This window comes from Solanum lycopersicum, chromosome 1 (genome assembly GCF_036512215.1).
Source record: "Solanum lycopersicum chromosome 1, SLM_r2.1".
In the NCBI taxonomy this organism is placed as follows: domain Eukaryota; kingdom Viridiplantae; phylum Streptophyta; class Magnoliopsida; order Solanales; family Solanaceae; genus Solanum; species Solanum lycopersicum.
In genome coordinates, this window is record NC_090800.1 from 29,760,622 (window position 1) to 29,786,366 (window position 25,745).

At 36.2% G+C, this 25,745-nt stretch overlaps 2 protein-coding genes across 2 annotated transcripts; both read left to right on the forward strand.

Annotated features, from left to right (window-relative positions):
* Nucleotides 1-2,098: 2,098 nt before the first annotated feature.
* Nucleotides 2,099-7,322, forward strand: LOC138341811 (uncharacterized). Its single transcript, XM_069293687.1, has 2 exons — nt 2,099-2,299; nt 6,981-7,322. The coding sequence occupies exons 1-2, from the start codon at nt 2,099-2,101 to the stop codon at nt 7,320-7,322; spliced, it is 543 nt and encodes a 180-aa protein (XP_069149788.1).
* A 95-nt stretch (nt 7,323-7,417) lies between these two features.
* On the forward strand, nt 7,418-24,759 carry LOC138341812 (uncharacterized). Its single transcript, XM_069293690.1, has 5 exons — nt 7,418-8,276; nt 14,058-14,725; nt 14,998-15,096; nt 24,471-24,646; nt 24,741-24,759. The coding sequence occupies exons 1-5, from the start codon at nt 7,418-7,420 to the stop codon at nt 24,757-24,759; spliced, it is 1,821 nt and encodes a 606-aa protein (XP_069149791.1).
* Nucleotides 24,760-25,745: the final 986 nt, after the last annotated feature.

Below are 25,745 nucleotides of genomic sequence, written 5' to 3' on the forward strand. Positions count from 1 at the left end.
TAAATAAGTTATAACTCAAGTTACTTTTTTTGTTTAGCATAGTATCTACATTTCATCGTTTATAGACGATGAACACTTCTTTCAATGAGTTACATATGTTCATAGTTCATTCTTTTCGAGCATGTTGGGAGTTGTCCCAATGGATGACATGCCCTTTGTTATGGCCCTTATTATATATTTGATACTCTTACTATACAAGATTGACATATGATTAGATATGTATAATGTTCATTAGCAAATTATTTAATTATATAATATAATATTATAGCAATTTTATTGTATCCCTTTTGGACAATGTATTGTTAGACATTTTATTGGCATAATCCAAACAATGACTCGAATTGTGATTTTACGGAGATGTTTTCAGACAACATCATAACATAAATTTATGCATAACGTTTTCAAAAATCTTTAACAGCATAATCTGATCATTTAACGAACACAACATCATCAACATGTCACATTTGCACTAGGTATGCACAACAAAGTATAGTCATCTTCATACATAACAGTTTCGGACGCATCTTAACATAGTATCATTCCCTTAACCAATAATCTTTCATGACTTTAGGGTAACGTTTTTAAGAAATATTTAACGGAATTATATTAATATTTGATTAATTGAACACCTTCATAACATCACAATAGCAGCAGAAACCCATACTTTATGTAGAACTTAATCTTCAAAGACCACCTTGATCACAATTTTTAAGAAACCTTGAAATCGCCCTGGAGGAATCGATAAATTTTTTGCATTTTTCTTGAGTTCGTTGCTTACTTTTTTTGCATCCTTTTTGACTATGTGTTTGAACGTGATTTTTAGGTTTCAGAACTGATCTTGACTCATTCAACTTAGCGTTTAATAAGGTAATTAAATAAAGTAACAAAGTAATTACTAAAAAGCACCTCCTAGATTAACTAGTACTAGGAAAAGACAATACTTGGTCAAAGACAATAGTTACCATCCTAGATTAGGTACTAGGTTGTCTTTTTCTTGGTTTAACAAAAATCTGGATATTTCTTCGGGACTGTGGTTTTGAGCCTTTAAAATAATTAATTAAGTTTAAAAATTAATTAACTAATTATCCTAGGGTAATTAGTAAAGTACTCTTATGTCATTAAGATCTTAACCAAATCTTTGAATCATCGTAGGTTAGGTACTAGGTTGTCCATTTCTTGTCTTAACCGAAATCTGAAAATTTACTTTTTCTTTTCCGTTTTAGGACTTTCAAATTAATTAATTTATTTGATAAATTGATTAATTACGTTAACTATGGTAATTACTAAAGCGCCCCAAATTTGTTAGGACCATAACTATTCTTTTGAACCATCGTAGGTTAGGTATTAGATTTTCTCTTTTACAAGTTCTAGGTTTGTGTTAACCCAATTTTCTTCATAGGTTGTCAGGTGAACTAATTTTCCAAATCGGTTAGTCCTAGGTTATTTAGTTATTTATGGCAGTATTTTGAAGTCTAGAATTTGTAGGAAGGTTAAGACCCAGAAGGAGTGGTCCCTTATGAACGTTTTTCCCCTAAACTACCCTAACTGAATTTTGTTAGGGTAGTCCTCTCCTTGGAAACTTCTTCAATTGTTTTCAACATGTGCTTTCACAGTGGTTTGTTGCACTTTCCTAACTATGTATTATTAATGGTTCATTTGGAAACTTTTACTTATTGTCCCATGGATCCTGACTATGTCTTTTGGCAGTGTTTAGTCTACATGTTCTATGGTACTAGGCTTGACAGTTGGATGCCTTCACTTTGTGTGCAAATACTAGAATATAAATATATTTTTAGCTTAGGGTCTTCATTGCAAATACATTTGTTAAACAATCTTATTTATGTTAGAAAATTGCTAAAACCATTTAAGCCAATATTTTCTAATATGCCAAATATTTTGCTTATTTGTTTATTATATAGAAATTGGCTAATACCACTTATCGAATTTTCCATGATATTTCCAATATTTCTAAATATTGGGCATTGGGATTCCTATGTACCACTAATACACATTGTTAAAGACCTATTGGGCTCTTCACAAGACATGTAATTTTCTAGAAATACTACAGACGTTCACGTTGATGTTGATGTTATCATTAATGTTGGCATTGATGTTCACGCGGACGTTTGATATTCAAATTTATGTTAATGTTGGCATTGACATTTATGTTGAAGTTCACGTTGATGTTTATGATGACATTGGCGTTCATGGTGACGTTGACATTTATTTTTACGTTTATATTATAGTTCACATTGATGTTCACGTTCATGTTAAAGTTTATGTTGATGGTGACATTCATGTTAGCGTTAATAATGGTGTTCACGTGACGCTCATGTTCACGTTAACATTGATGTTCTGGTTCATGTTGACGTTCACGTTAATGTTTATGTTCAAGTTGATATTGACATTTATGTTTATGTAGATGTTGATGCTACGTTCGCGTTCATGTTGACGTTTACGCTCATGTTGATGTTCACGCTAACATTGATATTTACATTGATGTTGACATTCACATTGACATTTACATAGACATTGACTTTTTCATTCACATTGAAGTTCACGTTCACCTTAACGTTAATGTTCACTCTGATGTTCACGTTAAGGTAACATAAATGTTCATGTTGAGGTTCATGCTTACATTAACATTAGTGTTCACGTTGACGTTTATATTGACATAACATTGAAGCCACGTTGATGCTGACATTCATGTTAATGTCAATTTTGATGTTAATATTTACGTTCATGTTTACGTTAAGGTTGACATTCACACTAACATTGGAATTTATGTTGATGTTGACATTCATATTTACATTCATGTTGACTTTCACATTAACGTTAACATTGATTTTGATATAATGTTCACATTGATATTGACGTTGATATTAATGTTCACGTTAAAGTTCATGTTCACGTTGACAATCGTGTTGTGATTCACGTTCATGCTAACGTTCACGTTGATGTTTATGTTGATGTTTACATTGATGTCGATGTTGACATTGACATTCATGCTCACGTTCACATTGACATCGACATTGATGTTAATGTTTACATTGACGTTGACATCCATGTTGACGTTCATCTTGAAAAATGTGCATTTTTTATGTTGTGGAAATTTTACAATTTTGCTAGTTTTGAGTTATGTTGTGCATTTTGATATGGTGAGTCTTTATGAAATGATATCCAGCATGTTGACAAGTTGAACCATGACATAATTGACTCAGGTAAGGCATGTTGATCTCATGTTGTTATTGTGCGAAGGAAATTCTTCACGTTGTGACTTTTGAGCCTTATGTGTTAAAATTAATGTTTTGAGTCATTGTGTAAATGCCATATTGTTTTGTTGATTTTAGTAGTTTATCATGTTGATATTGTATATTGTTTATTGGGTTACAAGTATTGAGTCTATCATGTCCCATTTAAAAGTTAGTGTCACTGGGGACGAATGTTCTAAAGAGGTGGATAATGTAACACTCCAAAAAGTCAAGCCATAATCTAGACCCTATCACGAGTTTCCAAAGTCTTACATACTGTTTTATGACCTAAAATAATGCTTAGAAATCATCGGAGTAGTTTTAGAGCCGAGACGTCAAAGGAGATCCATAAAGTCCGGAAATAGGAATAATTGAACTAGTTGATATCTCTATATTTGGGGATGGTTTCGGAGGGTTAAATGAGTTCTAATATTTTTTAAATGACTTTGGTTAGGTATAGTGTAGTATAGAGTCTACAAGTCCTAAAATTACACCCTAAGGACCCTCTGAAGTGTCATTGAGGAGGACCAAACATGGGCGGACATGCTGCAACGCGCAGCCCATACGGACCTTACTTATTTAATCTATCTTTTAAAACATAAAAATGTGTGTTGGCTCCGCGACGCAGTGCCACTTTGGAGATTCAGTAAAATCGTATTTTTGACATTTTAACTTCACAAAAAGACAAATTTAAGTGAGGGGTGTTTTGGATAATTTAGTTGGTGATTATATATTGACTAAGGGTCATTTTATGTGATTTATCACTCAAAGGAAAATTTCCAACAAAACCCAAAAGCTCTCACCTCTCTCTACTTTCTCTATCCCTAAATCCTCTATTGAAGAAACAAGAAACGTGAGGAAGCAGGTCAAATTCTCTAGGAATTCTATTCAATTTATTGGACTTATCTTCATTAAGGTATGTGTTTTTAACTATTGGGATTCCTTTCCCCAATAGGTCCTCTCAAAGTTTAATTCTAAATTACCCAATTCAATGGGGTCTTCCGATTCCAATGGGTTTTCTTCTAAAATTCAAACTAATGATGAATTGTGATTTTGTATGACTAATTGAGTATATATTGTTGGTTAAGTGAACTTAATTGATGCAATTTCATGAAATTTCATGTTGTTTATGTTCCCTTCCCATATTTTCCAATTCTTTGATCTTGGTCATGATATTATGGGGATTGAAGAATCCATTGATTATAAGACTTGGTTTATGTATTCTAATTCATGTATTGATTGACTAGGGTAATATATGGTTGGGATTGTATCTAATTTTTAATCAATTCATGATAAACCCTAATTGCCCTAACACTGTGTTATGAATTGATATTAATTGGGGTAGTGATGATTCAATTGACCTAGTTCTTCTGTTAATTACTATTCATTGATGTTATTACACGTATTAATTGGATGAAATTTGTTGGTCGATTGTAAGACCATGATAATGGCTATTGAAGCATATTGAGTAAGTCTTTATGTCTTATCATTTGCTTCAATTTATTTTGAATTTTGATTAATTCATGATATTGTATTGGAGTATGGCTTGTACTAGGATTGATAGGTTGGTATAATGTTGAAATGATATGTCTTGACTATGGTTTGTGTGGTGCTAGATAATATGTAAATTTTATAAGGATAGTGAATCATTTACAAATGTTCCTTATCATAAAGTGATATTTAAATGTCCTAACCTCACTTATATGAATTGTTATGAAGGGAATATACTCATGAAATTTTTATTTTGCTATGATGATGATGATTATTATACAAGGGTTAGACCCTATCACTTAAAAAAAGATATGTTGATTAATAAAGATATTCAAGACATTTCAAAAGGGACTTAGCTTAGTATAGAGTAAACTCGACATTACGAGGTGATGAGTTCCCATAGAGGAAGATCCACCCTATAGATACATATGTGGTGTTGACTCCCCAATGAGGGATACTCATCAAATGGATTCCCATGAGAGGAGGCCCCAATTGCCAAGTGGTATGTAGAGTTATTATACCTATCTCTTAGTTGTTGAACTATGTCTCCCCCATTGGAAGATGAACTAGTGGATCCACCTAGAAAAATATGTTAATTTTTTGTTTTATATTTGCCAGTAGACCACCTTCATTCAGTTTACAATTTTACAACCCCGGATTCCACAATGATCTCTTGTGTTCTATATCGGTTAAGGCAAGTGTTCCCTAAAATAAAATAAAGTAATGAAGTACACACTAACTAAAGGTACTTAAGATGATTGACGTAGCCTAGGTAGGGGTATGTTAATGTACTATATGCCTTGCACTAGTTGGCCTTGAATGGAACTCTAGAAGGTAGTGGTTATGTATAAATACGCTTATGATGATACATGATATTTATATGATGAACTTGCTCATTGTTGATACCATATGTTGATTAGTCTCGATTACAAATATGTGTTGGTCTAAATTGTTAAGGCATTAAAATATGTATTCTTAAATGCCATGCTATGTAAAGCAGGACGTTGGACATGTTAATTGTTCAGTTACTTGATTGAGTAAGGTTAAGGGCTTTATATTGGTCATTTCACTTGTGGAATTGATAAGGGTTCATGGGTAATTGTATTGCTTTGTTTATGTTATAATTTACTCTTATTTATGCTTGTTTCTATGATGACTTGATGGTAGAGTTACTTGACTTTGTATTCAATCATATGATATGAATGTTGACTTAACTAGTTTTGATGTTGTTGGTCTTGTAATATACATTCATGTGACTTAATGAACATGTCCTATTGACTGGTATGGTCTTGTTTAATGTGAATTAAGGTTTTTTAGCATGTTTTAATGGTATGTGTGTATATGGTCTCATACTTTGTACAAGTGGTGTACTAACCCCATTTTTTTCTTATCCCCTTAACTTTAGGTTCCGATCGTTGGAGGACTTTTATAGACGAATTTATAGCAGACTTTGATTTCTTAATATTCCATGTTTGGTAGGTCCTCACTTTTCGAGGGCAATGCTACTATCAAGCTATGATGGTTTTTTAGTAGTAAGACTATTATGATTCTTTCCATTTCATTTGGATACCAAATGTTGTATGACCTATATGTGTTTAATTGTATTGATTTACATTCTACGGCAATTTGATATACTGTTATTTGATGGTTATGAGATGAGATGACAACTTTGAGACTTTGTTATATTCTATATGTCTGTGTGCAATAAAAGTAAAACAATAAGTTATTTTCCTATACGAAGTGTCTATGTATACTCGATATATATATTATGTATATGTAGAGGTCTATGTAAACCTCCACGTAGAAGTAACTAAATTCTTTAATTTTTCCACGTTTTTGACCGATGAATGTAATGATGTAAGCTAAGGGCTAGTCTTATTCCTCAAAGACGACTACTAGGTTTGGCACATGTAGGGGGCATTCCCGGATGTAACATAAGCATTGCCGTTCATGTTCACATTTGCATTGACATTGATGTTGTGTCTAACATTGACTTGACATTCACGTTCACGTAGGCATTCACGTTTAGGTTTTTATCGACACTTACTTTGATGTTCGTGTTGACATTAATGTTGACATTAACGTTCACACTGACATTCATATTGACATTCAAATTAATTTTCACGTTCACGTTATGTTCATGTTGACATTGCCATTGAAGTTAATATTTACATTGACATTCAAATTCACATTGATATTCACATTGATATTTACGTTGAATTTCTTGTTAATGTTTAGGTTGACAATGATGCTGACGTTAAAGTTTTTGTTGACGTTCACATTCACAATGATGATGACATTGATTTTCTCGTTCATGTTCATGCTGACTTTCACGTTGACATTGATATTGACTTTAACATTCACATTAACGTTCACATTGACATTGATGTAGATGGTCAAATTGACGTTGACATTCAGGTTCACGTTGATATTCACGTTTACGTTCACGATGATGTTCATGTTGATGTTAATATTGCTGTTCAATTGACATTGACGTTGACATTAACGTTTATGTTGACGTTCAAATTGATGTTGATTTGTACATTGATGTTCATGTTCATGTTAACATTTTCATTTTAATTTATCATGACATTGATGTTCACGTTATGATGAAGTTCACATTGATGTTGATATTAATGTTGACATTCACATTGACATTGACGTTCACGTGGACCATGACATTCACATTAACATTGGCTTTAGCATTGACTTTAACACTAATGATTGGCATTAAAGTATACATTTACGTTGATGTTGACTTAGATATTGAAGTTCACGTTGATGTTTATAATTATGTTAATCTTCATCCTGATGTTGACATTTATGTTTACGTTGACATTGTTGTTCACGTTCATGTTAATGTTGATGTTCACATTGACGTTGATATTCAAATTGGCATTGACATTCATGTTCACGTTTACCTTTATATAGACCCTCAAGTGGATGTTCATGTTGACGTTGACGTTGATATTGACGTTCACATTGATGTTAACAGTGACGTTCACATTTACATTAATTTTCACATTGAGATTGACCTTGACATTCACGTTCATGTTCACGTTTACGTTCACGTTAACATTCAAGTTGACATTGACATTGATGTTGATGTTCACATTTACATTGTTGTTGATATTGGTGTTCACATTCACTTCAACATTGACGTTGATGTTCACATTTACATTCACCTTCACGTTCATATTAACATTAACAGTAACATTCACGTTGCTGTTCATGTTAATGTTCACATTGACATTGACGTTGATGTTGACATTGATGTTGGTGTTCAAGTTCATGATGTTGTTGAAGTTGATGTTCATGTTCATTTTTATGTTGATGTTCATTATGAAATTGACAATAACGCTGACATTGCATTTACATTTAATTTTACATTGAGTTTAACATTCACATTCACATTGACATTGACATTGACATTCCCATTTATCTTGACGTTCATATTGACATTGACATTAACGTTCACATTGAGGGTGATATTGATTTTAAAATTGATGGTCATCTTAATGTTTACATTGACGTGTATGTTATTTTTGCGTTAACGTGCACGTTCATGTTCACTTTTATGTTGACATTCACGTATATGTCGACGGTGAAGTGGACATTGACGTTCATGTTGATGTTCACATTCATGTTGAGTTTATGCTAACATTGATATTTATGTTTACTTTTACGTTGACTTTTACATTCAAGTTGACGTTTATATTGAAATTGACGTTCACATTCACATTGACATTCACATTTATGTTGACAATGTCATGGACGTTGATGTTCACATTGACATTGACATTGATATTGGAAGACCCCAAAATAAGATACGGTTTCTAGAGACTAACATGTTTGTCTTAAGATTCTAAGGTTCTAAATTAATTATAATATGGTTTAGATGTAGCATAGTAAAGTTTATGAAGATTTGGGAGTCAAGCGTCAAGGGATGACCAAAACATTCGACAACTAGTCGCCTATGTGCCTCTTGTGTCAATAAATTCTTACATTTGTGTTTCATGAGCTTGTGAAGACTCCAAATGATTTATAAATATGTTTAATTTTGTTATATGGAGTTTCAAAAAGTTTGGAGGTCAAACGACCAAGAATGTCAAAGGCGTTTGAAAGATAGACCTTAAGACGCTCAATGTGTGTCTTTATGGGGCTTAGCCTTTTAGGACGAGTTGAAGAAGTTTGTTTTTGGTTAAACTTATGTGGAAGGTAAAATTTTTTTTAGTGTTGTATTCACGTTGGAAACAATCGGGTATGACTTCTAAAGGGCCTCGTAAAAGTTCCCACAAGAAGGCCCCAAGCCTGGTCGAGACATTGCCTTGGCAGTGTCAATAGACAGACAAAACGACGGCCAGTTGGTCAACAACCAGCCTGTCAGTGAGGTGTCGTCGCTTTTCACTTATCTTGGGTAGGTATCAAGCAAAAAATTTGCTAACTAACAAATAAAAGAAGCAAGGCGCGACCCGTCAATTGATCTACGGTTTGTATGTTTGTCCATCGATGGTGGCCTGTGAACTGAAGCCTGGGTACTTTTTCATTAAAGGGGTGAATGGGAAATTAACCCCACGTCCTAAACAGACTCTAGTTTGATTATTTAGCTGATTTTGGGTGTATATATGTCATAAGAAACGTTATCACCCTATTCTAAAATCAACTCACATGATTGAAGCCTTTCACTCAAAAAATATTTCTCTTCACACCACCATTGTTGGTGAAGCTCATGAACTGCTTGGATCTAGGTTTTTCCATGGATAAATAATCCAATTTTTGAGGTTTTCAACTGAACAAATGTATGGTAATCCTTCATCTCTAACTAATCTTTCACTTGGAGTGTTTATCTCATGTTTTTAAATATGGTTTTATGATCAAATTTCTTCTTCTTCTTTAATATAGAAATGGGTTCTTTCTAAAAACGATTGGAATGATTAAGTCATGATAAATTGAAGTGAATACAGTGATTTCACTCCAATTGCATGATTAACCCATGTTCCTCATCCTTTCATGGGCTTTGTGATCTTGACCTTTTATCGATCGAATTATGATTTTATTACGTTGAAGTGGTTATATCTACTTTTATTTACATTAATTTATGCTTAATTGAAGTTGAAGAATCCATGTGGATCAAAGTATAATTCAATTATGGTGTGGTTCATGTAGCTTCTGCCTTAGGTTATTAAATTTGTTTAATTGTATTAAATGATTCATGTTGATCAATGTATGTTAGCCTATGATTCTTCTACTTTCCATTGATGTCGTGAATAGTATATTCATTGTGTTCTAAGCGTTATAGCAATGGTAGAAAAATTTTGTTGAGCATGTTGTCCTTATCTACTGACTTATATTTATGATATTAATGGATTGTGGGTATGAATTCTTGATGATCAAAGAAAAGAAATCTCGGCATAAATTGATCTAGGTTCTTTTAGTCAACAATTTAAATGTTGTAATGAACCTTATGTGATTTAAATTCTAGGGCATATGAAGCATGATTTATATTTTACTTAGATCTATTTAGATAATGCCCTTAATGTATATTATTGATATATGATGAATTATTAACTAAATTTGGTATGTTAGTGATGCTTTAGGACTCTCTACTTCGTAGAACATGAGAGATATGTCGCATTATATTATAGTATGATATTTTTGCAACTTGTACATGGTTTCTTTTACGATTAGAGTACATCTATCTGCTACCATATATATGAATTGTTGATGAAAAAGGTGTATTTATCAAGGATTATCAAATGTTGAGAAATTGGTAAGAATGCTTATGTCTTATACTTTTTAATAGTATTGTAGTTGATGAAGCCTTATATGGCATTGTGTGGTATGATGCACTTATGGTGATGGTTTGTACATCATTGTCACTCTATATATGTGTTAACCATATCCATGAAGGCAAATTTATGAATATATGCACATGTGCCTATGTAATACTATGTGAAGCTTATGCCAACTTTCCTATTCTAGTTGTGATTTAGGTTGTATGGCTATTGTTCAAGCATGTGTAATATCAATGTTATGGTAAAGTATAGGTGCTTACATTGATGAGTAAAAATAGTTAATAATCCATTACCTATATACTCCTATGTGAATGCATGAATAACAGAAGTTAGGAGTCTTAAGTGTAATATGAAGTTTACTTGTCTCATATACTATTGTGTGTTCTATTGTTTATGCTTGATAGAGTATTATGGTCTAAGAAGATGTCTTCCCCAATATTTTGTTGATAGACATTATGTGTTCATGTTGACCAATGTACACACACACTCTCTTTACATGCATGTTAAAAGTAGTAAAGGTCATGGTTTCTAAATGAAAGGGATTCTCATATTCACTAGTGTCTACTACTATTCATGTCAAGATGATGTTTATGAAAGCATGACATGTATTTCCTTAGCTAGGATGACTTGATAGGTGTACTAGTGTCACAACCATAATCTAGAGCTCGGATGAGATCGGCGTCATAGAACTCTCTAAAGTCGCACACAAGCATACATATGTCATCTTTACTTCATGTAGGTTAATTTTAGTGGAAAATTTGAACTTTTTGTTTCTTAACATGCATGTATGTCATTCTACCTAAATTCATATACGTTCACCATCAACCATCTAACATTGAGAACATCAAATGAAAGAAATAGTTTCGTACTGCATTAAGTGTATACTTGCCAAAATGGCACCAATACAATGTTTGAAATAAAACGGGAAGGAAACGCTAGTCGAACATACTCCATTAGCTCAGTCCAATAACTAAGATAGAATATAATAGGCAAGCGCCCTTAAAAGCATGAGGGCCTACCATGTCAAGATGAATGCTAAATGTCAGGAAAACTTTATCGTGTATTTTTAAGTTCGAATGTCCACCTATGTCTGCACCTAAGAATGTAAAATTGTATGGGATTAGTATATACTTCTACTAAGTATGGGTATATGCAATCACACACCAAGGTCATGCATGAGTAAGAATAACTCTTTCCTAACAACATGATTTATGGAAAATCAAGTTAGTGGACTTGCCAAATTGGGATTAGGAAAGTGAAGAGACATGCAAAATTTTAATTAGGAAAGTTAGTGGACTTGCCTATTGTTTTTTTGGAAATTCATCCAATGAGAGTAATATGCGTCATCATACTTATCATTTTCAAAAAAGCACATAACATATTAAAAAATACTTAGTATCATGGACATGACATTAGGACTTCACAAAATGAGGGCTCAACATATGGAACATCAACTAGGGAGAGTTTTTTAGCAAACACATATTCTGTTTCATTCATTCGTACGTACTTCATTTCATTCATTCAAATACTAGTGTAACTTCTAGTCATACCGAGGATGTATTTTAAGACTCTCATTGGGTTTTTTGTGAAATGATCAAGAATAACCTCGTGTCTTTACTTGAGTCTAGCTCACCTCTTGATTATCCTATCCTACCACCTTTGGTATCATTCATTTCATTATGTGCATTATTTTAGGCTGGCCAGTTTCATCCATTGGGAGCGTTAATTTTAACTAACATAGATCATGTGAGTATCATGAAATCCAGTGTCTCCCCAACACCAGAAATAGGTGGAATCACTCGCTAAAGTGATCCAAAACATGATAGCGTACATGAGAATTGAACCCCACTAGATCTCTCTATTGGCAGTATAGGTTTAAAGACTAGGACATATAAGATGACAAATACTCGGCATGCAAGAAAATCTCATCTAATGAGATTTACATGAACCTCTGCACTTCCCAAAAAAGGCATCACTAATCATAGCAAGTCTATCGATGCTCAGTATAATGTTCCATTACATTCAACTCATACATCATGGAAGCTGGCTTCTAGTATGAGGCATCACAGCTCACTAGATTATTTCTCATCTCATCATTATTATTAAGTGTATATTAATATCAATTCTTTCACTAGAGTGTTCAGAGAGAAGAGTATCTTCATTAACTTTACACTATCATAGGTGAGTATGTTTTAATATCATTTATTTAGGCTAATTTAGGATTGTTCTCATCTTTTACATTAGCATCTTATCATGTTGTCAACACATTCATAAACTTTAGCACATTTGATCTTCATAATTACTCATCCCTTTTTACGTGAATGTTCATTTCATCATATGGCAATGAACTTGGCCATTTAGTGTGTTTCACACTGCTACTTAACCAGTCTAGGGTTTCATAATTTCATTGTTCAAATCATCATTTCATTACATACATCTAAAATTCACGTACTTCTAACGTATGCCAGACTTATGGGTCTATACATACAAGCCATGAGGCTTCAATCATGATTCGTTTAAGTTATTCATATCTTCCTAAGATTATGTGGGACAAGATTGATGCATCTTGTATGTATATCAAGATCTCGATGCGGATCTATGTAGGAAGAATTTTTCTTGAACATAAAATCCACGTATGATATGTATCATTATGGAATTTTGGCAAGGGAATCCTATTTGAAATCCCTTTGACAACACTTATATTTTTCATTTATTTTATTTTTGCCTACATGGCTTGGGGACCCAGGATGAAACTCCAACAACTTCATTTTCTTTTAAATTATTTTCTTTAAATCTTCTCTTTAATCGAACCCCCACACCCCTTTTATTTTAATTTCTTTTTCCATGACTATTTTTAGTTGAGCATGAGGTTGTGGGATTAAACTCCAACAACCTCTTTCTTTTAATTCTCCTTTTTCTGCGTCGATGTTGCTATTTGATTCCAACGCGTTACACTTATTTTCTTTTAAAATTTACTTAATCATGACCGACAGGTTGTGGTTTCAAATCCCACACCTCTCATTTATTATTTTCATACTTTATTTTTCTGCTAGGAGCACAGATTGATTCCCCTTTACCACATTGTTTTTAACTTCTTTGTTTCACCACTTTTAACATTGTTAGGTCACGGGTTTGACCCTCAGTGTCCTCACTTGTTTTTCTTCACTTTTCATGACATTTTAAACAATTGGCTGTAGTTAATCACTAAGGTGCTGGAAATTTGAGTTACATTTTCAGCTTCTTTTCTATTCCATTACGTGTTATTGGTTAGGGAAATTTTATAGTGCATTTAGAACGGTTTAGGTGCAATTTCATGGATTCGTTTAGCTAAGAGATAATCAAACATATTAGAATTGATGTTCATGTTCACATTTACATTGTTGTTGACGTTGATGTTCACATTAACATTAACATCGACATTCACGTTGATATTCATATCGACGTTTTTATGACGCTCACGTTGATGGTCACATTGACATTTACGTTTAAAATGACGTTAACATTGACGTTAACATTGCAGTTCATGCTCACGCTAATAATCACTTTGATATTAACGTTAATAGTGATGTAGACATTTACATCAATATTAAAATTGACGTTCACGTTTTTATTCACATTGACGCTGACATTGGCGTAGATGTTGATGTTGATGTTGACATTTACATTAACATTAATATTGACGTTGGCATTAATATTCGTATTGACGTTAATATTGACGTTCACATTAACGTTTATATTATAGTTGACGTTCAGGTTCACATTTATATTAACATTGACGTTGACGTTCATATTGACATTGATATTCATGTTGACATTTTTGGAGACGCTCACGTTGATGTTCAAATTGACGTTGACATTGATATTGTAAACACTTACATTCACATTGGCTTTGACATTGACGTTCACGCTCACATTAATTTTCATATTGATATTAACATTCTCAATGATGTTCACATTAACGTAGACATTGATATTCAAGCTCACGTTAACATTCATATTTTTATAGACGCTCACATTGATTTATATCTTGACATTGACATTGACATTAACGTTGACATTGACGATGACCTTTACATTCACGTTCATGTTCACATTTACGTTCAGGTTAACATTCAAGTTGACATTAACATTGACATTAACGTTGATGTTGACATTCACATTCATGTTGATGTTGACATTAAAAATCACGTTCACCTTAATATTGATGTTAAAAATGACGTGATGTTAACGTTCATATTCACATTGATATGCACATTGACATTTACATTAACATTTATGTTTACATTGACATTGACGTTAATGTTTATGTTGATGTTCAAGTTTATGTTGACGTAGATGTAGTTGTTCACGTTCATGTTGATGTTGACGTTCACACTGATTTTGACATTTACATTTACTTTTACGTTCACATTCAAATTAATGTTAACATTGACATTGACATTAACAGTAATATTTAACAGGACATTCATATTTACATTGACATTAACATTGACATTGAGGTTGACGTTCATGTGGATGTTTATGGTTATGTTAACGTTCACGTTGACATTCTTGTTGATGTTCATATTGAGTTCATGTTAAGGTTATGTTCACATTCACGCTTATGTCGTTGTTGACATTGACATTTGCGTTCATGGTGACAAATTCACATTCACGTTAAGTATACACTGACGTTGATATTTACGTTTACTTTAATATTGACGATTACATGCACATTGACATTGATCTTGACATTGACGTTCACATTCACGTTGACGTTTATGTTTATGTTGACAATGACATTGACATTCACGTTGACATTCATGTTTATGTTGACAATTACATTGACATTGACATTCCATTGACATTTAAATTGATATTAATGTTTACATTGTCATTCACATTCACGTTCACATTCATGCTCACATTTATATTGACGTTCAAGTATACATTAATGTTGATGTTGACTTTCATCTTGATGTTGACATTTACTTTCATACTCATGTTCATGTTGAGGTTGACATTGACATTCACGTTGAAATTCATATTGAAGTTGACATTCACATTGATGTTCATATTGATATTAACATTAATGCTCACATTAACATTCATGTTGATATTGACATTCAGTTTCACATTGACGTTGCCATGACCCAAATTCGGGCCGCGACTGGCACCCACTCTTACTCTCCTATGTGAGCTAACCAATCAATCTAAACCTTAACATTTCAATATAATATAAACATAAAGTAATACGGAAGACTTAAACTCATAAATAAAATCAATAACTATTATTATCCCCAAAATCTGATAGTCATCACCACAAGAACATCTACGATCAAATGACTAAACTAAGAGTATTCTAAAAGCTAAAAATACACAAGAAGCTAGTCCATGCCGCAAGTTCAAGGCATCAAGACTTGAAGAAAAAGATCCAGTCCAAGCTAGAAGCATTAGGTCACCCTGAATTTCTAGGGTAGTAAGACCGGCTTGAATTACTGTTGAGTCGAAGGCGACGCCACTTTTGCTGCACTCCACAAATAAAAAAGAAGAAAATATAAAAGTAGGGGTCAGTACAAAACACGGGTACTGAGTAGATATCATATGCCAACTCCAAATAGAAAACAGTATATATCAGATAATATCAGAAAATCAACTAATATCCTTAGCATGCAGCATTTATTATTACCATTACCCTTGGTTACAACACCAAGCTCATCAATGAGGACTCACGCCTCCTCATCATACTCATTTGGGAATTAGGTTCATTAGATTGAATATATTAATATCTTTTAAGATTCTTTATCTTTATTCCCCTCGTGTCGGTACGTGACACTCCGATCCTCATATACTATCCTGGTACCGGAACGTGGCACCCAATCCATATTCTATCCTGGTATCGGAACGTTACACCCGATCCTCATATACTATCCTGGTACCAGAAGGTGGCACCCGATCCATATTCTATCCTGGTGTCGGAACGCGACACTCCGATCCTCATATACTATCGTAGTACCGGAAAGTGGCACCCGATCCATATTGTATCCTGGTACCGGAACGTGGCACCCGATCCTCATATACTATCCTGGTACCTGAACGTTGCACCCGATCCCCTAATCTCACTACTTTCATTCATTAAGCCTTCTTTTATACCAAGGCATCATCATGGACAAAGTAGATTAGGGTTTCTTTTCAAGATTTGGGATTCAATAGCTTCATCATGCTTATTTATTCATAATTAGATAATCACATCATTCATGAAAGCATACAATTAAGCATATAGAAGGTTCACAATACTACTAACACATATCATTCGCTATTAAGAGTTTACTACGAATAGCATGAAAACCATAACCTACCTCCACTGATAATTCGTCATCAAGATAGCAATTTCCCAAGCTTTGTGTTTTTCCTCTCGTTCGATTGTTTCTCTCGTTCAACTTTCTCCCTCTTTCTCTTATTCTTTCTATTTTCTTTATTCAAACCCTCTTTCTTTTACCCTAATTAGTATATAATTAAGAATAAAAGATGGCAATAATAACCCACTAATTAACTTAAGGTTACCTCTTTTAACCCCCAAGTAATTAGACTTATTAACATTAACCCACTAACGTTATAATTAAAGCAGGAATAGTCAAAAACGCCCCTTAAAATGTAGAAAGAAATCCGACCCAGACTGGGATTACGCAGTCTGTGACGGTCCGTCGTGCCTGCGACGGTCCGTCTTGCTGCCCCGTCACAGAGTTCAGAGACTCAATTTCTCTGAAAAGTCTGTGACGGTCCGTCCTGCCATTCCGTTATGAAGTTCAGAGAGTCAATTTTCAGTACCCAATTTCAGATTTTCTAAGTGTTTTGAAATGAGACCCTACGACAGTCCGTCGTGCCCATGACGGTCCATCGTGGGGTCCGTCGTTTCTGCCAGTTTCTCCAAAATTGAAGTCTGCTGCTCAAAACGACTAAATAGGTCGTTACAATAGATACCAATTTACCCATCGTTCATCCCCGAACGATCACAAAAAGGAAAACAAGGGCGAAGAGGAGTACCTGAATCTGTAAACAGGTGTGGGTATCTTTCTCGCATATCGACCTCCTTCTCCCATGTTGCTTCTTCAACCGGCCGATTCATCCATTGCACCTTGATGGATGCAATCTCCCTTGATCTCAACTTGCGAATTTCCCTATCTAGAATGGCAACAGGTTCCTCCTCATAAGACATATTCTCATCAAGCAAAACTGAATCCCAACGGATAATGTAGTTTCCATCCCCATGGTATCTTTTCAACATCGACACATGGAATACCAGATGCACTCTGGACAGCACTGGAGGCAAGCTAACTCATAAGCCACCTCCTCTATGTGCTTCAGAACCTCGAAGGGACCAATATACCTTGGGCTTAATATACCCCTTTTACCAAAACGCATCACCCCTTTCATTGGTGAGACTTTCAGTAAGACTTGTTCACCCTCCATGAACTCCAAGTCTCTAACCTTCCGATCTGCATATTCTTTTTGTCTACTTTGCGTCGCTAGAAGTTTTCCTTGAATAGATTTTACCTTCTCCATCAAATCCCTCAAAAGATCAGTACCACAAGGTCTAACATCGAACGCATCAAACCAACAAATGGGGACCTACATCTCCTACCATACAGTTCTTAAAATGGAGCCATATCAATGCTTGAGTGATAGCTATTATTGTATTAAAATTCTGCTAAGGGTAAGAAGCTATCCCAATGGCCACAAAACTCTATCACACATGCGCGAAGCATATCCTCCAACACTTGAATCGTTCGCTCAGACTGACCATTGGTCTGAGGATGGAACGCGGTACTAAGGTCAAACCTAGTACCCAATTCCGCATGCAGTGTTTTCCAAAACTTAGAAGTAAACTGCGTACCTCTATCTGATATAATGGAGTGTGGAACCCCATGCAATCGCACCACTTCCGAGATGTAAAGTATGGCTAACTTCTCTACATTGTAAGTCACCTTGACCGGATTGAAATGAGAAGACTTAGTTAACCTATCAACAATCACCCAGATGGAATCGTACTTACCCATCATCTTTGGAAGACCAACCACGAAGTCCGTTGCGATTCTATCCCATTTCCATTCCGGAATGGGCTTTCTCTGAAGTGTTCCTCCGGGCCTTTGGTGTTCATACTTTACTTGTTGAAAGTTTGGACATTTGGCAATAAAGTCCACAATGTCACACTTCATTCTACTCCACCAAAAGTGTTGCTTTAGGTCACGGTACGTCTTGGTTGCACCCGGATGTATCGAATACCTTAAACTATGAGCCTCTGTCAGAATAGTGTTGATAAAATCATCGACGCGGGGTATGCATATCCTTCCCTTGATCCTCAAAAAACCTTCCTCATCGATTTGTGCTTCCTTAGCCTCTCCTTGCAATACCTTATCTTGAATTCTGCGCAGTTTCTTATCATCAGACTGTCTTCCCTTAATCTTGTCAAGAAAGGAGGATCTTGCCTCCACAGAAGCCAACAATCCTCCCTTCTCATTTACTTCTAATCTCATCAAGTCATTAGCTAGAGTCTGAACCTCTCTAGTCAATGGGCGTGTAGAAGCTTGCATGTTAGCTAGACTTCCCATGCTCCCCGCCTTTCTACTTAAAGCATCCGCTACAACATTCACCTTACCCGGATGATACAAGATAGTGATATCGTAGTCCTTTAGTAGCTCCATCCATCTCCTTTGTCTCAAGTTCAAATCCTTCTGAGTAAAGACATACTGAAGGCTACAATGATCCGTGTAGACCTCACACTTAACCCCATATAAATAGTGTCTCCATTGCTTTAATGCAAACACTACCGCAGCCAACTCCAAATCATGAGTTGGATAGTTACGTTCATGCACTTTTAATTGTCTTGAAGCATAAGAAATCACATTCTTCTCTTGCATTAGCACTGCACCCAAACCCGAATAGGATGCATCACAACAGACAATGAAATTCTTACCCTCCACTGGCAAGGTGAGAATTGGTGCAGTAGTTAAAAGTGTCTAGAGCTTCTGAAAGCTTTCTTCACACTCATCCGACCATACAAATGGAACATTCTTCTTAGTCAAGTTCGTCATTTGGGAAGCAATAGAAGAGAATCCCTTGACAAATCGGTGGTAGTAGCTAGCTAACCCAACAAAGCTCCTTATTTCTTACACATTAGCAGGTCTTACCCAATTCATCACTCTCTTGATTTTAGAAGGATCCACCATCACTCCCTCCTTTGAAACCACGTAACCCAAGAAGGACACTGCATCTAGCCAAAACTCACACTTAGAGAACTTGGCATAAAGCTTTTTCTCCCTCAACATGTCCAATACCATTCTCAAATGCTCCTCATGTTCTTTCTTGCTGTTTGAGTATAACAGTATATCATCAATAAATACGATCACGAAGAGGTCCAAATATGGCTTAAAAATCCCGTTCATCAAGCTCATGAACGCAGTAGGGGCGTTCGTAAGACCAAAAGACATCACTACCAATTCGTAATACTAATACCTCGTTTGAAAAGCAGTCTTTGGCACATCCGTTGCCCGTATTTTCAATTGATGATAACCGGATCTCAAGTCAATCTTAGAGAAGACACAAGCACCTTGTAACTGATCGAACAAATCATCAATGCGAGGAAGAGGGTACTTGTTCTTTATGGTTACCTTGTTCAACTGCCGGTAGTCTATGCACATCCGAAAACTCCCATCCTTTTTCTTCACAAACAAAACCGGAGCACCCCAAGGGGATGCACTTGGTCTAATGAAGTCTTTGTTCAACAACTCTTGAAGTTGTGCCTTTAACTCTCTTCACTCCGCGGGAGCCATTCTATAAGGGGGTACAGAAATGGGGAGAGTACCCGGTTCAAGGTCAATACAGAAATCAATATACCTATCTGGTGGCATACCAGGAAGATCTGCAGGGAACACATCCCGAAACACATGGACCAGCAAAATCGACTCAATCAAAGGTACTTGGGTAGTGTAATCCTTAAGATGCGCCAAGAAAGCTAAACACCCTTTACTAACTATTTTCTTAGCACGAAGAAGGGAGATGATACGCACCGGATTGGAAGTGTAGTCACCCTCCCACACTAACGGATCTGTCTCAGGCTTGGCTAACGTCACCATTTTAGCATTACAATCCAAGATCACAAATTGCAGAGAAAGCCAGGTCATACCAAGAATTACATCAAAATCATCCATTTCTAAGATAACCGAATCTACATAAGTGTTGCTCCCCACAAAATTCACCAAACAGGACCTATATACCTTTTCAACTACCACAGACTCACCCACCGGAGTAGAAACACGAATAGGCATATCAAGTAATTCACAATGTAAATTTAGACTATTAGCAAATGAGGAAGATACATAAGAAAATGTGGATCCAGGATCAAACAATACAGAAGCCATGCAATCACAAACCAGAAGATTACCTGTGATGACAGCATTAGATGCCTCCGCTTCAGATCTCCCAGGGAAAGCGTATCAATGGGCCCTCTCACCCGTTTGTCCGTTTCCCCTACCATGTTGTGATGTAGTGGCTACAGGTTGCCCATCACCTCGGCCGTTCTGGTGGCCACCATTACCTCGGCCACCACGTCCTCCAGAATAACGGCCTCTACCATGACCTCCTCTACCTCTAACATTTGGAGGTCTGTAACTCTGTTTTGGACAATATCTCTTAATATGTCCAATCTCCCCACATCCATAGCACTCTCTGGGTTCATGCATAGGTCTCTCAGAGAAGTGTTAACCGGTCGAAGGTGGACCCCCAACTACAGTCTGTAGTGAAGACTAAATGGGTCAAACTGCGTAACCTCCGGAACCCTGTCCTCTAGAGTAAGAACCATTAAACTCACCTCCCTTTCGAAACCTCTTTGATGTCGACGCCATGGTGAATTCATCTGGCTTCACTCCTTCCACCTCTACCACGAAATCTACCACTTTTTGGAAGGATTTTGCCGTAGCCGCTACCTGTAAGGCTGAAATCCGCAACTCTGACCACAACCCCTTCACAAAATGACGAATCCGCTCTTGTGGACTGAAACAAAGTTGGGTGGCATATCTGGATAGTGCACGGAACTTAGCCTCATATGCATTGACCGACATCCTACCTTGCTCTAGGCTCAAGAACTCATCCCTTTTCCTATCCCTCACGGTCCGGGGGATATACTTCTCCATAAACAAGTTAGAGAATGAGGCCCAAGTCATAGGTGGTGCCTCCGTTGGTTGACACTCAATATGCGACCGCCACCACATTTGGCGTTCCCTTGAAACTTATAAGTCACAAACTCCACACCAAACCGTTCTACTATACCCATCTTGTGTAGTAGCTCGTGACAGTCAACCAGAAAATCATAAGCATCCTCCGATTCAGCACCCTTGAAGAACGGAGGTTTCAATTTCAAGAACTTACTAAAAAGTTCATGCTGATCATTTGTCATTATAAGCCCAGTAGTCAGACGTGGAAATGTGCCTATGTCCAATGAGGCATCCATATGAGGAGCCATAGTGGCTGCATGTTGTACTTCTGAAACCGGAGGTGTTGGCGAAGAAAACACTGGATGTGCCTGACCTTGATCTGACAACCCACTGAGATAGGCGAGAACCTTATTGATCATCTCTAGGGTAGGTTGGGGTGGCAATCCCTCATTCTGCACTTGTTCATTTTCCCCATCCTCCTCTTCTCTTATTACTTCCTCAGTCGGTGGAGGAGTCATTGCCCTAGTATCAGATGGGCTAGGTGCTCGTCCTCTTCCCCTAGAGGACGTCCTCCCACGACCTCTACCACGGCCTCTTGCCGCTGCTCTTCCTCGAGCTATAGCCCCAGTGGCTGGCTCAGACGCACCCTGTCCCGCCGGTGCTGGTTTTTATGTTGGCGTAGTCGTTGCTCTAGTTCTAACCATATGCGAAAGAGAGTGAAGATGGTCAGATACCAATTTGTATCACCCAGATACCAATTGGATTCAAGTAGTAGCACGAAATAAAGAAAGAAAGAATGGAATTTTCCTAAAGTCTTATAGCCTCTCGAAGAAAAGTAAAGGCGTCCCCCTACCGTTCCTTAAGACTCTACTAGACTCGCTCTTGTTTGATGAGACCAACGAACCTAATGCTCTGATACCATGTTTGTCATGACCCAAATCCGGGCCGCGACTGGCTCCCACACTTACCCTCCTATGTGAGCGAACCAACCAATCATAACCTTAACATTTCAATATAATATAAACAGAAAGTAATGCGGAAGACTTAAACTCATAAATAAAATCAATAACTATTATTATCCCCAAAATCTGGAAGTCATCACCACAAGAACATCTACGATCAAATGACAAAACTAAGAGTATTCTAAAAGCTAAAAATACATAAGAAGCTAGTCCATGCCGGAAGTTCAATGCATCAAGACTTGAAGAAGAAGATCCAGTCCAAACTAGAAGCATTAGCTCACCCTGAATTTCCGGGTTAGTAAGACTGGCTTGAATTACTGTTGAGTCGAAGGCGACGGCACGTTTGCTGCACTCTACAAATAAACAAGAAGAAAACATAAAAGTAGGGGTTAGTACAAAACACGGGTACTGAGTAAATATCATTGGCCAACTCAAAATAGAAAACAGTATATATCAGATAATATCATAAAATCAACTAATATCCTTAGCATGCAGCATTTATAATTACCATAGCCCTTGGTTACAACACCAAGCTCATCGATGAGGACTCACGCCTCCTCATCATACTCATTTGGGTATTAGGGTCATTAGATTGAATATATTAATATCTTTCAGGATTCTTTATCTTTATTCCCCTCGTGTCGGTACGTGACACTCCGATCCTCATATACTATCCTGGTACCGAAATATGGCACCCGATCCATATTCTATCCTGGTGTCGGAACGTGACACCCGATCCTCATATACTATCCTGGTACCGGAACGTGGCACCCGATCCATATTCTATCCTAGTGTCGGAACGTGAAACTCCGATCCTCATATACTATCCTGGTACCAGAACGTGGCACCCGATCCATATTCTATCCTGGTACCGGAACGTGGCACTCGATCCCCTAATCTCACTACTTTCATTCATCAAGCCTTATTTTATACCAAGGCATCATCATTAAAAAAGTAGATTAGGGTTTTGTTTTCAAGATTTGGGATTCAATAGCTTCATCATGCTTATTTATTCATAATTACATAATCACATCATTCATGCAAGCATACAATTAAGCATATACAAGGTTCACAATACTACAAACACATATCATTCGCTATTAAGAGTTTACTACGAATAGAATAAAAACCATAACCTACCTCCACCGAAGATTCGTGATCAAGCAAGCAATTTCCCAAGCTTTGTGTTTTTCCTCTCGTTCGATCCTTTCTCTCGTTCAACTTTCTCCCTCTTTCTCTTGTTCTATCTATTTTCTTTATTCAAACCCTCTTTCTTTTACCCTAATTAGTAAATAATAAAGAATAAATGATGGCAATAATAACCTACTGATTAACTTAAGGTTACCTCTTTCAACCCCCAAGTAATTAGACTTATTAACATTAACCCACTAACTTTATAATTAAAGAAGAAATAATCAAAAACGCCCCTTAAAACATAGAAAGAAATCCGACCAAGACTGGGATTACGCAGTTTGTGACGGCCCTTCGCTCCTGCAACGGTCCGTCCTGCGGCCCCGTCACAGATTTTATAGACTCAATTTCTCTGAAAAGTCTTTGACGGCCGTCACACCTCTGACGGTCTGTCACACCTCTGACGGTACGTCCTGCTATTCCGTTACGAAGTTCAGAGAGTCGATTTTCATTACCCAATTTCAGATTTTCTAAGTGTTTTGAAACGAGACCCTACGACGGTCCGTCGTGCCCATGACGGTCCATCGTGGGGTTCGTCGTTTCTGCCAGTTTCTCCAAAATTGAAGTCTGCTGCTCAAAATGACTAAACAGGTCGTTACAGACGTTCATGTTGAAGATGATGTTGACATTCAAGTTAACAATCACAGTGACATTGACGTTCACCTTAACATTGACATTGATGCTGACATTAATATTGATGCTAATGTTGATTTTGACGTTTATAGTACATTCACATTAATGTTCACATTTACGTTTGATATACCGTGGTTTCACAGTTTTATTGATACTTTTTCCTTAAGATTAGTGTGCCCAAAAGACTTTCTGTGCTAATCTTTATAAAAGTTTCTCTTTGTTTTGCAGGAAATCTTTCCAAAGCTGAATGCGGAGATTTTGAGCGAAGAAATGCAAAAGAGACCACCTACATAGAATATGACGGTCCATCGTGCTTGTGATGGTCCGTAGGTGGCAGCGTAGTGCACCTAATGAAGGAAGATGGAGAAGTCTGACCAAGTGAGGGATTACGAAGCTTGTGACGGTCCGTCGTGGCTATGATGGTCCGTCTTGAAAGTTTGTCGTGAAGTTCAGAGAAGTGATCTCAGTACCCAAATTGCAAGAGTTGAAGTGTTTTGGAATGAAGGCCCTCGACGGATCGTTGTGCCAATGAAGGTTTGTCATACGTGCCATCGAGGGGAATGAAGAAAAAAGTAGAAGAAATTGCACAAGTATGGGACGACAGAATCCATGAAAGTCCGTCGTGACCTCGTTTGTCCGTCGCGAGGTCCGTCGAACCAGCCGCGTTTTTGCACATTTCTTGCAATTAAAATCCTTGTTTAATTAGATTTTTGTTTTTCATAAGTAGTTTGAAAAACCTCGTTTTTGAAGTTAAACTCTATATTGTTAGACACCAGATAGTTAGACTCCGTATTATTAGATTTTGTGTATTAGTGTTAGATTTTGAGATTCTTGCAAGTGATTTTAGGAGATTAATCAAGCAAACTTTGGATTTTATTCTTTCTCAATAAAGTAAGTACATGAATTCGTATTTAATATATATGAATATTGTGTTTATGGCTATGAGTAACTAAACTCCATAACTAGGGTTGTGGGAACCATAGGCAAATAATGAGATAAACCCTTACTAAAATAACAATTCTAGATTAGTGTCTTCCATGTATTAATAATTCTTTCACTTAAAAGTCTTTTTAATGGATGACCAACGTTAGAAATCGCCTTAATGCTACTTCCCAGACAAAGGAGGTAGACAATAGGAAAAGAATTATTAACATAGAATTATCAAGTTATGAACCTGTGGGGAACACGTAAACCCTAGTTACTTTTATTAATTGAATAAAACCCATCATTCAA